The 13,169-nt window shown below is 40.6% G+C and overlaps 1 protein-coding gene across 1 annotated transcript in view; it reads right to left on the reverse strand.

Moving 5' to 3' along the window:
* Greb1l (GREB1 like retinoic acid receptor coactivator) overlaps positions 1–13,169 on the reverse strand; it is a 124,270-nt gene that overhangs the window by 53,597 nt on the left and 57,504 nt on the right. The window contains exons 7-10 of the mRNA XM_033757414.1: positions 7,098–7,226; positions 3,535–3,651; positions 2,748–2,867; positions 1,493–1,630 (exon numbers count right to left, since the gene is read on the reverse strand). Of these exons, the coding sequence (XP_033613305.1) occupies positions 1,493–1,630; positions 2,748–2,867; positions 3,535–3,651; positions 7,098–7,226 (504 nt within the window). The remainder of the gene's footprint in view (positions 1–1,492; positions 1,631–2,747; positions 2,868–3,534; positions 3,652–7,097; positions 7,227–13,169) is intronic.

The following is a 13,169-nucleotide window of genomic DNA, read 5'->3' on the forward strand; positions in this document are numbered from 1 at the left end:
ATATATATATATATATATATTATACTGCTGCTGTAGAAGATTGAAGAGTTTGCAAAATGTTTCTGGATCCTCTGTAAAACTGAGATGATAAAATATCTTCTGCAAAATTCTCGACCATGTTTCTTTTCAGTGAGAAAGTAAACAAACTACAGTAACATATTTCAAACTTCCTAAGGTTTTTGGGGAAAAACTTTTGAGGAAAATTCAGTGACTGAAAGCAATGTTCTATCAGTTGCAGTGCTTGGGGATTCCTACTCCTTTTGTTATCTCAGCGATTTTTGTGAGGTTTTCTTCTTGAATGTCAATAAACAGCCTCAGATGATTATCTTAGAAGTAGATAAAATACAACTATGTTGAAAGTGTACTTCTGTTCTGGTGGCCTGCTGGACATCACAGCTCCTCTGAGACATTTTCTAAAAGTCAGTCACCAAAGAATCCCATGCTTTATGCATCTTTCCAAGGCTTAGTTACATTATGCTAAGACTCAGAAAGAACTTCCTAAACTATATGGGATTTAAACAGCTGGGACTCCCAAATGCCTAGGATCTGTGGAAAGGGACCTGATAAAGGACAGGGCTTGAAGCAAAACCAGATCGCACTCAGGCCAACCTCAAGAACAGATAACACCTCATGCAGGCACACCTACCTGTCAGGGAAAGCAGATAGTCCCCTCCTGGCCTAGGCTGACCCCACACCGAGAATACTTTCAGAAAATCTTTTCTTTTTTTTTTTGGTACCGGGAATCAAACTCAAGTCCTTGTGCCTGCCAGGCAGGCACAGCACCACTGAGCTACACCCCTGGCCCTAGGCAACTTTCAAAGTGAGTATGAAATGTGCTCCATTAGTCTTATAACCTAGGAGCCTCTACATTTCTGTCCCTCCACATTCAGTCAGCCTAGAAGGACAAAGACTCTAGGGACACTGATGTGAATGTACTTCCCACTGCCCAGATGGCCAGCTGTGGGGCCACCGTTGGGGCTTCTCTTCTGGGTTCCCTGGGGTGAGGCTGGGAGCTCTCTTAGCTTGCTTCTTCCCCGTGTTGTTTGGCTTCCTTGACTGGACTGTCCCCTCCCCATCCTGTCCACTCTGAGCAACCTTCAGGTTCTGGCTTAAACACTTCTGAGGAGTCTTAGGCCCTCATGCAGAGTAAGTCCTCTCCTCTGAGTTACTGCAGCTCTTGGCTGTGACCTCTGCTAGCCTGGGATTCTGTGTGCGGCAATGTCCTCACCGGTATGTGACAATGGTTGTTTACGCTCACAGTGCTAGTGAGGCGTCAGGCGCCCCCACTGAACAGTGCTCCGTGAGGGCAAGAAGACTTTGCCTTATTCTCCGCTTCTACTCACATGTTGAATACAGCATGAGGACGCTGACTGATAAAAGCTCGAGGAATCAAACGAATACATGCATGAATGTGTGAGGAAAGCCACAATGACGTGGAGAAACATTCCCAGATTCCAGAGAACACAGGCACCTTGGTGTTCCCTTGCCTTACCGATCAAAATTACTGGTCTAACTCCTGAGTTACTCAGCAGGTTTTCAGGAACCATTACAGTTTCCCCTGCAGGAATGGGCCGAGGTTGTAAAATTCCAGTTAATGGGGTCTGTGGAACTGGGGCAGATAAAAGGGGCTCTGGAAAAAAAAAGTTGTTTAACAAGAAGGATTAGATACGAAAACTGAAGGAAATACAATTAAAAATGCAGTTCTGATCACATAAATATAGACATTTTATAAATCTAATAGTTTTATGGATCTTTATTAAAATAGTTAATGTGTATCATATAAAATTAGGAGTAAAAAAACAAAGGGAAGAAGAAAACTAACTATAGTCATAGCATTAGGAGATAACTACCATTTGGCATTTTAGTAGTTTTCTGGTTCTTTTTCCACACGCAATCTTTGGGATTTTGTTGGGTATTTTTCTCCCCACTCCCCAGGTTACCAAAAGCATATTTGCCCACTGTGTAAACTTTGAAAAGAACAGACAAATATGAAGAAAGATACCTTCATCATTAATCAGTACCACCAGAAGACAGCTACAGTAACACACTGGTATAATTCTTTGTAAATATGCAGTCTTTAAAGTTATTCATTTAAACGAATTTAAGTTTTTAGAGAATCCCACCTGTCTTAGAAATGGTACACTTAAGAGTTGTCTATTTAGCACAAGGTAGACAAATGTTTGGATGTGTAACTGTAGCCACCAAAGAGCCACAGTTTGGAGTGCACGGAGGAGAACCAGTTGGTCCTGCAGATTCTAGCCACAGACAAAACCACAGAAGCCAGGAGTAACAAGTACAGGTCACTCAAAGAATCAGACCACTGAAGGGCAAATCGAATGCCACTACTGACAGAGCACATCCATTTGTGCCTTGTGAATGGCTTATCATGAGTTTTATGGATTAAAACTAAGCTGAAGGCTGAATGAAAGTCAATTGTGATAGTACGTGTGCTTGTAGGGGAAGCAGATGTGAGGGGGCCAAAATATTAGCTACTGTCAGAGCCCTTATGGAATTTTGGATGCAAGGAAGGAAATTTACCTTCAAGCTTTCAGGGAAAGAACAAGTCTAGAAGATACCTTTGCTAATAATAATAATTAAGGGCCTGGGATTTAGCTCATTGGTTCCGCTGCCTGCCTCTCAGGTGCAAAATCAGAGTTTGGTCCTCGGTACCAAAAACAAAACCAAACAGAGTAACAATAATAATAATAATAATTTTAAAAATGTTTAACTCTCTGTTAAAATCTTACCAGTTCTTGAAAGGGGGCGAATTGTAGGAACAGGTACAACTAAACCAGGTTGGGGGACAGGTGACCCAGGATACCATCCCCGGTGTCTTTTCTTTGGTGGTCCGCAAGTGAAGATGGCAGCTGAAGATAAAAAGGAAGATAGCTTTGTCCTCCGCAGTGTGGACGAAAAGTGAATGCCAAAGTGACATAGGATCTTTACTTTGATTTACTCAGAAGGTCTAAGTTACTCTTCTAGAGGTAAAGATAAAAAGTTAGAAAAAGCCACACAAATGAATCCAACACCAGACTAGGATACCTAAAAATCTGTATGCTGTTTTACAATTTTATTCAGATTATTTCATTTGATTCTATGACCATTGCTGTGAATCTGTAGGACAAGTGTTATGTCCAGGGTCATACAACAAAGAGGAACAGTGAGTCCTGTGCACTAGTCAGCAAAATTAATGATTTTTGGTTTTTTTGGGTACCGGGGATCGAATTCAGGACCTTGTGCCTACAAAGCAGGTGGCAGAACCACTGAGCTAAATCCCCGGCCCCAAAATTCATGGTTTTTAAAGATGTTTTCTTATGCATTTGTTTCAACATTTAGTACCCAATTAGGCTCTTGAATGCAAAATCACCAAGATATTTAAATATTATTGCTCAGACCAACCATAAACCTTCAAGACATGTGTAACAAGCAAAGGAAAAACTCCAGAGCCTGTGTCAGATCATTCAGTGTTCAAAAATCTGTAGTTCTTCTCCTACTACAAGGCGCACTGTTTCAGTACTCTAATGGGTGCTGTACCTTGGTCTACAGCCGCATAACTAGGTCGTGGTGACAAGGAGTAGCTCCCTGGGCGGGCCGGGGTGAAGATGGATGCGGCTGTCTTCCCTCCATGGCTGCTGCTCCCACTGGCAGCATCTGTAGGACAGGAGGGGGCTACTAAGGACTCAGGCGGGGTGGACATGGCTTTCTGCGGTGCTGCTGCCCTTTGAGCAACCTCACACTTGAGATTTGGGGAAACCTCAGTGAAGGACTCAGCCCAGTCCCATAAAGCCAGCTACAACCATCCAAGCAGTGCCTTCGGTACAGTTAGATGCCGTGCGTCAATTAGAAGAACATGTTTCCTAAGACCCCCAAGAGATCCCTCAGAATCATGTTTTTTCTTTGCCTAGGTCTTGCTGTGTAGTCCATGCTGGGTTAAGGAGTGGGTGGAGTCCTACAGTAAGGATTCCTCAGATCCTCAAGTGTGCATCTGATCAGATGGCGGCTGCTTTGCAGAAAGCAGTGAACTCACTGTGTAGCCACGGCTGGCCTTAGACTTGCAGTCCTCCTCCTTCGCCCTCCCAAGTGTGGGATTACAGGCGTGCACCACCATGCGTGGTGCTGGAATAACTTCCAGTGGAGTCTTTGGAGGTGGTAGAATGGGGGAAAACTATTATTATTATTTTAACATTGCATCATGGAAAAAGCCAAACATAAATAAAAGGAGAGAGAATAACATAATGAACTTCTACATATCCATGATACAACATCACCATTTCTTTTTGCTTGTTTGTTTTTGAGACAGGGTCTCACTATGTAGTTGAGACTGTTCTGGAACTCACTGTGTAGCCCAGGCTGGTCTCGAACTCACAGCGATCCTCCTGCCTCAGCCTCCCCAGTGCTGGGATTACAGGCATGCGCCACCACGCCCAGCCTACCATTTCTTAACACATAGCCAATTTTGCTTCTTCTACACCCTGTACCTCTTCCCCCTGCACACATATATGCTGAGGTATTTTGAAACAAATCCATTTATCATATGACTTCATTCATAAGTACTTCTATATGTGTAACTAAAAGGATTCTTTCAAAAGTGAAACTCTAATGTGTCATTACTACACCTAAAATTAGCACTGATTAATAGTCTATTAATATCATCAATTATCTCATCTGTATTCTAATTTTTCTGTTATCTCAGAATGACTTTTATGTCTGGTTTGTTCAAATTGAGATTCAAAAAGGTTCACATATCAAATTTAGTTAATATGTCCCTTCAACCTCTTTCAATCTATAGGGTTCCCCATCTTTTTTTTTTTTTTTTTCTCTTACAATTACATATTTTCATTCTGCCAACTTTGCAGAAATTCCATTTTCTGGATTTTGCTGACTGGATACCTGAGGTGTCATTTAATGTTTTGTCCCCTGTATTTCCAAAAAACAGATACAGACACTTGATCAAATTCACATTCTCTCTCTCTCTCTTTTTTTTGGCAAAAGGCTCTCTCAGGTACTGCTGTACATTCCTGCCAGGAGCCATACAATGACCAGTTTTCTCTTTTCTTACGCTACTAAGAATGATCAATGAATTGAAGAACTGGCAGCCTAATCCTTGCATTATGAAGTTCATCAGCCTTTCATCTGATGGCTTTATTAAGCAAGATGCTTAGTGACATTACTTCACTGACTTTTTATTTATTTTTGGTACCAAGGATTAAACTCAGGACCTTGCACTTGTGAGGCAGGTGTGGCACCACTGAGCAACATCACGGGCCCTTCACTGACTTTTTTTTTTGAGACAGGGTCTCACTATGTAGTTGATTTTTTTTTTGTACCAGGAATTGAAATCGGGTCCTTGTGCTTGCCAGGCAGGCGGTGGAACCACTGAGCCAAATCCCTGGCCCCTCTCACTATGTGGTTGAGACTGACCTGGAACTCACTATGTAGCCCAGGCTGGTCTCGAAGTCACAGTGATCCTCCTGCCTCTGCCTCCCAAGTACTGGGATTACAGGTGTGTGCACCACCACGCCCAGCTTCACTCTTTTAACAGCTGTGAAAACTGAAACGATTTTGCTCAAGTCTGTAGTCCAACTTGAGGTGGGTCCTGCAGGAGTCACTAGGCTGGAGTAAGAGCAAAGGTGGGTGAGTAAATTATGACACATTAACTGTTGAGAAGTTTCCTCGTTCCGCATCCTCCTTCTACGTCTCCATTTCTTCTCCCTAAACACTGGACTTTGGAGGAGTCCATCCTCACTTAGTTCACAGTCAGAATCCCTCCCCGTGCCTCTCCTTGGCTAATACTGTTTGCTCTGATGATTTAACTATATGGTGGTGGCTCAGCTCCAATCAGCCCTGATTTCCACCTTGGTAAGTTAAATGACGGTGAACAGCTCCCCGGCAGTCTCCTCCTAGGTCACCTGCTCCTCCTACATTCCCTGTCTCCAGAGATAGCGATGTCAGCCCAGCAAGATGGACCTCAGCTGAGACGCTGACTCCTCTACACTCCTATTAATCAGTCAAGTCCTGCTGATTTTACTCCTCCGGTAGCTCTCCAATCTGCCTCCTCCTCTCCAACCTATTCCCCTGGCCAAGGACCTCATCATTTCTCACTTGGATCCCTGAAGTGACCCCAGCTAGCTTTCCCTCCTCTTGGATTCATACACATCACTGCCAAAGTGCTCTAACACAAGTTCACACCAGAGCATGCCGTCGCTCTTCTCTGTACGTTACAGAGTAAAAGCCACGCTTCTCAGTTGCTCCCCATGACTCTTCCCTTGCTCACCACCTGATCATCTCCTGCAGCTCCCAAGCTGTACTTTTTTTTTTTTTTTGGTACTGGGGATCGAACTTGGGACTTTGAGCTTGCAAGGCAGACGCAGTGTCACTGAGCTAAATCCCCAGCCCACTGAATTGTACTTTTTATGATTCCAACAAGTCCGAACTGCTGGGAGTCTTTGTACATGCCATGCTCCTTTCCACCTTTTCTTTCCCTTCTTTTTCTTTTAACTTTTGTTCCTGCTCTTCTGCTAATTTTAAAAGCTTTTCCTCTACTCTTCTGTCGAGTGCCTATCTTGTTACTGTTAAAGAACAAACAAGCTTCTCTAAGAACTCACTCCTGATTACTCCCTAAAACGTTGGGCTGCAGTACACTGAAAATATCTTGTAGCAGGCCTATCTCCCCCAGTAGACTGCAAAGATATTTGGGATCCTTATTTGCATTATGCCTTGTTTTTATATTCTAAATGTTGGTTTTAGGATCTTTGTTTTTATTTGCTTTTGGGGGAGGTACCGGGGATCAAACTCGAGACCTTGCATTTGTGAGGCAGGCGGTGGAACCACTGAGCTAAATACCCGGCCCAGATCTTTGTTTTTATATCTTAAAATCTTAAACATTTTCTATTTGCTTTATAGTTTTAGAAATTATAGAAATTTTTCTGAACAGACTCAAACTACAGTGTCTCTTCTGTGTAGCAGACATGATTCTGACTCCTGTGTTTGGCACAGAGAAAACACAAAGCTTTGTATAACATTATGCGATTACAGAGATCACATACATCTTTGATAAATTATGTATTTACCAAAGAAACGTAAGTAAGGACAATCACCTGTGGCAAAAGTCTTCCCTACAGTCTGCAAAGACAAAGCCAGTGGTTTCACAACACTCTTATTCCGGGTCAGGTCCTGAGCGCCACTTAAATTGATTGCAGAATTAGCTGGACTGAGAACCGGCGAATCTTTAAAAAGAGAGAGGTTATTTAACTGAGCAACCACTTATGTATGTGGGAAAGAAGTTCTTTGATAAAGATAAGCTGAAAAAAAGCAGATTGTAGCATTTCAGTTCTTTCCTTAAACTGGTTTGAGATTTTTAGAAAGGTCAACCTCTCTATATTCAGATTTGATTGTTTATTTAGCAAACACTCACTAGAAGCTACTATGTGCTGGGTGCTAGGCTAAGTAGTTCACATGTATTAATTCACTCAATCCCTATAACAACTCTGCGAAGCAAGTATTACTACTGTAGGTAGCTGTGGTCATTAACTTAGTCCAAGTCAGATGACCTGTCATCAGGGTACGTACTACATCAAAACTGTCTCCACATATCCCTCAAAAGCCATATTTTAATGAAATATTTTATGAGTTTTTAATTCAAAAAGTATCACACAAACATTGCAATCTAGGAGAAAATATTTTTCTCTAAAAGTTGCTTTATTTATTTATTTATTTTTTGGAACCGGGGATTGAACTCGGGTCATTGCGCTTGCAAGGCAGGCCACCGAACCACTGAGCTAAATCCTTGGCCCCTGAAAGTTGTTGTTGTTGTTGTTTTTCTGTAGTGGGGATCGAACTTGGGACCTTATGCTTGCAAAGCAGGCAGTAGAACCACTGAGCTAAATACCCTGCCCATATTTTTCATTTTGTTTTTTTTTTCTAAAAACTTACAAATCTGAGAACTCAACTATAATCTACTTTTTAAAAAATTATTATTGGTACTGGGGATTGAACTCGGGACCTTGGGCTTGTGAGGCAGGCCACAGAACCAACTGAGCTAAATCCCCAGCCCGACAAACTTATTAATTTATCACAATACCAGGTACATCCAAAAGAAAGCCTCTGTTTGGTTTCAAATAATAATTTAGCATAGAAGAACCACATACCATTTCAGAGATAGGCTAAGATAGGCAAAAAACAAAAACTCAAGCCAAGACAGACAGAGCAGTGCATACTATCGACCCAGCTATTCAGGAGGCTAAGGAAGGAGGATCACAAATTCAGGCTTAGCCTGGGCAACATACTGAGACCGCGTCTCAAAATAAAAAGGGCTGGGGATGTGACTCTGTGGTATTGTATGCTCTCATAGTATGTGCAAGGTCCAGAGTTCAATCCCTAGTACCACACACACCATATACACACTCTCCCTCAAGCTAACACAAGTTTTCCTTACTGAATAAGAGACTCTGAGTTCCTAATTTTGCTCTGGTGAGACTGCTAGATCAGTTAATGACAGGAAAGTATTTGTTCAAAGGGTCTGTTTAAACTCTGTGAGTCTGAAACACAAAGTGTTCTAGGGAGCAATACCATGGTGCTATTTAGAAGTTATCTAAAAAGTTATTTTTCATACCATAGCCCGATATCTGATTTATCAAATCAGTGCTGCTCGTAAGAATGCAGAAGAATGAAGTGGTCCCCTGTTGGTTTGGAACAGTTAATCTCAGGGCCTGATTTAATCACCGGGGAAGGAGTCTCAGGTCCACTGGACAAATGGGGGCTAGCAAGTACATGTACACAAAACTGCAGGAAACTGAAGACAGCCCAAGTTTTTCATGTTCCCAGAGCCTTAGAGGATAGAAATCCCAGGGTTGGTCATTATGTTTCAGGTCACAATCCCACATTGTTTGGAATAAGATTAGAAGCTTACAAACCAGTTCGGATCTACAACTTTAGCGTATTCCTGACAAATAGTCCAGGTAAACACAGAGGCAAAATCTCTGACAAATTATGAAGAATAGTAATTCACTTTATACTTCAATTAATTAAAATGAGGACAAAGATTTTCAAAATAATACAAAGGCATAAGACGAGTGCATAGAAATGTTTTCATGTATAAATAAACAACGACCTATAGTTGGATAAAGGGATGAGCTTAAAAAGAAATCTATGTTATAGTTTGTGTCTAAATGTCCCCCCAAAGCCTTATGTGGTCGTGGGTGGATTTTTCAGTGGTGGCTGAATCTAGAGTGTATGATGCTGGGATTAAGGGCCTGTGATTACCAAATCAGTACATGAATGGTTTGGCACCACCACAATCTGGTATTCTGAATAAGATAAATGGGGCAGAGACACTGTTAAGGCTCCCTTGTTGCTTTTGCTACTGTGTGGGTGCCATGAACTGTTTATCCTCTGCGAGGCCCCTCTGTTACGTGTGAGGCCACTCTGCTCGGAACCAGTGATGGACTGAAACCTCTACAAACTATGAGCTGAATGAACCCTTATCCCTTTTAAGTTTGGATGTTGGGTATTTTGTCTCAGAAAAAAGAAAAAGGGAACTAAGACAATGTAGATGACTATATAAGAAAGCTCTGAGGGACAATAACCACATGTTCCTCTCGATAGATGCAGAAAAAGCATTTGACAAACTTCAACACCCATTCATGATAAAAACTCTGCAAAAAATTGGAATAGATGGTCTATGTCTCAACTTAATAAAGGCTATCTATGAAAAACCAACAGCCAATATCATATTAAATGGCCAAAAACTGAAAACCTTCACGTTAAAATCAGGAACAAGACAAGGATGCCCACTATCACCACTCCTCTTCGATATAGCTCTGGAAACATAGCAATTAGACAAGAGAAAGAAATTAAAGCAATAAAGATAGGAAAGGAAGAAGTTAAACTGTCATTATTTGCTGATGATATGATACCCTACATTGAAGACCCAAAAAAATCCACCAAAAGACTTCTTGACTTAACTGACACTTTTAGCAGAGTAGCTGGATACAAGGTCAACACCCAAAAATCAATAGCCTTCTTGTACACAAACAATAGACCCACTGAGAAAGAAATTAGGGAAACAATTCCTTTCACAATAGCACCCCCAAAAATGAAGTATCTGGGAATCAATCTAACAAAAGAAGCAAAAGACCTCTACACTGAAGACTACAGCACTCTGAAAAAAGAGATCGAAGAGGATATAAGAAAATGGAAAGATCTCCCCTGCTCCTGGGTAGGAAGAATCAACATAGTGAAAATGGCCATACTACCAAAACTGCTATACAGATTCAATGCAATGCCAACTGAAATCCCAACATAATACTTCACAGAACTAGAAAGAAGATTCCAAAAATTCATTTGGAACCATAAGAGACCTAGAATAGCAAAAGCCATCCTAGGCAGCAGGGACATGGCAGCGGGTACAACAATTCCCAATTTGAAACTATACTACAAAGCCACTGTGATAAAAAAACAGCATGGTACTGGCAAAGAAACAGATCTGAGGATCAGTGGAACAGATTGGAAGACACAAAAACAACTCCAGATGCACTCAGCTACCTCATCTTTGACAAAAGAGCTGACAGTCCCCACTGGAGGAAAGATAGCCTCTTTAATAAATGGCACTGGAAAAACCAGATCTCAACCTGCAAAAGATTAAAACTAGACCCTTTTCTGTCACCATGCACTAAATTAAAATCCAAGTGGATTAAAGATCTAAATATAAAAAAAGAAACACTAAACTTGCTGGAAGATAAGTTAGGCAGAACTTTGGAAGACATTGGCATAGGAAAAGACTTTACGAACAAATCCTCAGTAGCACGGGAACTAGCAGAAAAAATCAACAACTGATATCTCATCTTATTAAAAAGCTTCTATACTGCAAAAGAAACCATCAACAGAACTAAAAGACAACCTAAAATGTGGGAAAAACTTTTTACCAGCTGCTCCTCAGACAAAGGACTATTATCTAAAATATATAAAGAACTCAAAACAACCAGCTCCTCCAAGTATAAAGATCCAATTCTAAAATGGGCATCTGAAATGAACAGACATTCATCTTATTAAAAAGCTTCTATACTGCAAAAGAAACCATCAACAGAACTAAAAGACAACCTAAAATGTGGGAAAAACTTTTTACCAGCTGCTCCTCAGACAAAGGACTATTATCTAAAATATATAAAGAACTCAAAACAACCAGCTCCTCCAAGTATAAAGATCCAATTCTAAAATGGGCATCTGAAATGAACAGACATTTCTCAGACAAAGAAATAAAAGCAGCAAGTAAATATATGAAAAAATGTTCCACATCACTGGTCATTCGAGAGATGCAGATGAAAACAACACTGAGATTTCACCTCACTCCACAAAGAAAGGCTGCTATCAAGAAATCACACAACAGCAAATGCTGGCGTGGTTGTGGGGAGAAAGGAAGCCTTTTCCATTGTTGGTGGGAGTGCAGACTGGTACAACCACTGTGGAAATCAATATGGACATATCTCAAAGAACTAGGATTAGAGGTTCCATTTGACCAAGCCATCCCTCTGCTGGGTATCTTTCCAAAAGAATTAAAAGAATCATACCACAGTGATATATGTGCACCTATGTTTGTAGCGGCACAGTTTGTAATAGCTAAAACTTGGAATCAGCCCATCTGCCCATCAGTTGGAGACTGGATAAAGAAGATGTGGTTTTTCTATAAAATGGAATACTACTCAGCCATAAAGAATGAGAAAGTAGATTCATTCATAGGTAAATGGGTACATTTTGAGGATATACTCCTAAGTGAAATAAGTAAGTCACACATGTGTAAATACCGAATAGTTTCTCTGGTGTGAAAAACTAAAATAGTACTCAAGATCCTAACGGGGCCATTAGCAATGTGAAATAGGAAGAAAAGGACCAAAGGTGTAGGGACAGTGAGAAGGATAGGGAAAGGGGAATAAGGGAAAAGGAAAAAAATATAAGAAAATGTAAAAATGGAATTAAAATGTTTGGAAGGGGGCAGGGGAGGGTGAAGGGAGGGTGGGGACAAGGGGAAAAAATGAGAACCAAGACCTGGCATGTAAAGGTACAAGATCCCAGTAATGAATGTAACTGTACTGTTTACCTAGAATGTACCAATAAATTCAATTTAAAATTAAAAAAAAAAGAAAGAAAGCTCTGTATGACTTTAAACATAGGATTTGTTTTAAATATCAAGGGAATAAATAATATTAAGTAATAATCACCATGTGTTGGTAATATTGCAGCTAGGTGGCAGATCTATGGTGATGGTTCAGTATATTATTCTGGCTTTTTTATATTTAAAAATTAATTATTGCTTGACTAAAGCATAACTATATATATAACTATCCAACAATAGTCCTTAATTTTCAAAAATTTCCTCTTTTGAAAAAATCACAGAATCAGAAACCATAAACTTTAAAACAAGTTCTCTGAATATCTATAATATGATACAAACATTATAGAAGACCATGGATTTAAACTGCCTGGGTGCGGCTAATCAGCAAGGTGTACTCTTTTTTTTTTGTGGGGGGGAGCGTTGAGACAGGGTCTCACTATGTAGTTGAGATTGACCTGGAACTCACTATGTAGTCCAGGCTGGTCTCGAACTCATAGCAATCCTCCTGCCTCAGCTTCCCAAGTGCTGGGATTACAGGCGTGAGCCACTACGCCCAGCGAGCAAGGTGTACTCTTTATTGCATATATAACTCACATATGTGGGATTTTAAATATAATTACAGACCACTATAATTCAAATACACATTGTCATGAATGAGACAGGATAGTCAGCCTAAACCATGCATCTAGGTTGTGAGCTTATTTATTTTAAAAAATTAAACCTCTATGTTCGATCTGAGAGTATAATGCATATATTTAGATTTCACATTAAACCCAAAGTTGCCTGTAATGCTGATTCAAGGAATTAAGTTCAACATTCATTCAATGACTAAGTCTGTAACTCAGCTCTCGCCATTTTAAGGCAGCACAGCTACAGTGATAATAACGCTAACTGAAAGGGGATGAGTATTTAGTTACTTGCCAGGTCTTTTGTTGCAACAGTATAGTAATTTCTCTAGGCAAATTGCTACTGGATAGTTTTCTGTTGTTAAAAGGCTTCCTCTGTAGAAAAACACCACAAATCTCAGGGGTGAAAGCCCATGGTGGTGTAAAAAAAAAAAAAA

The sequence above is a fragment of the Fukomys damarensis genome, unplaced genomic scaffold (assembly GCF_012274545.1).
Source record: "Fukomys damarensis isolate Sample0158 unplaced genomic scaffold, DMR_v1.0_HiC HiC_scaffold_30, whole genome shotgun sequence".
NCBI classification, from domain to species: Eukaryota; Metazoa; Chordata; class Mammalia; order Rodentia; family Bathyergidae; genus Fukomys; species Fukomys damarensis.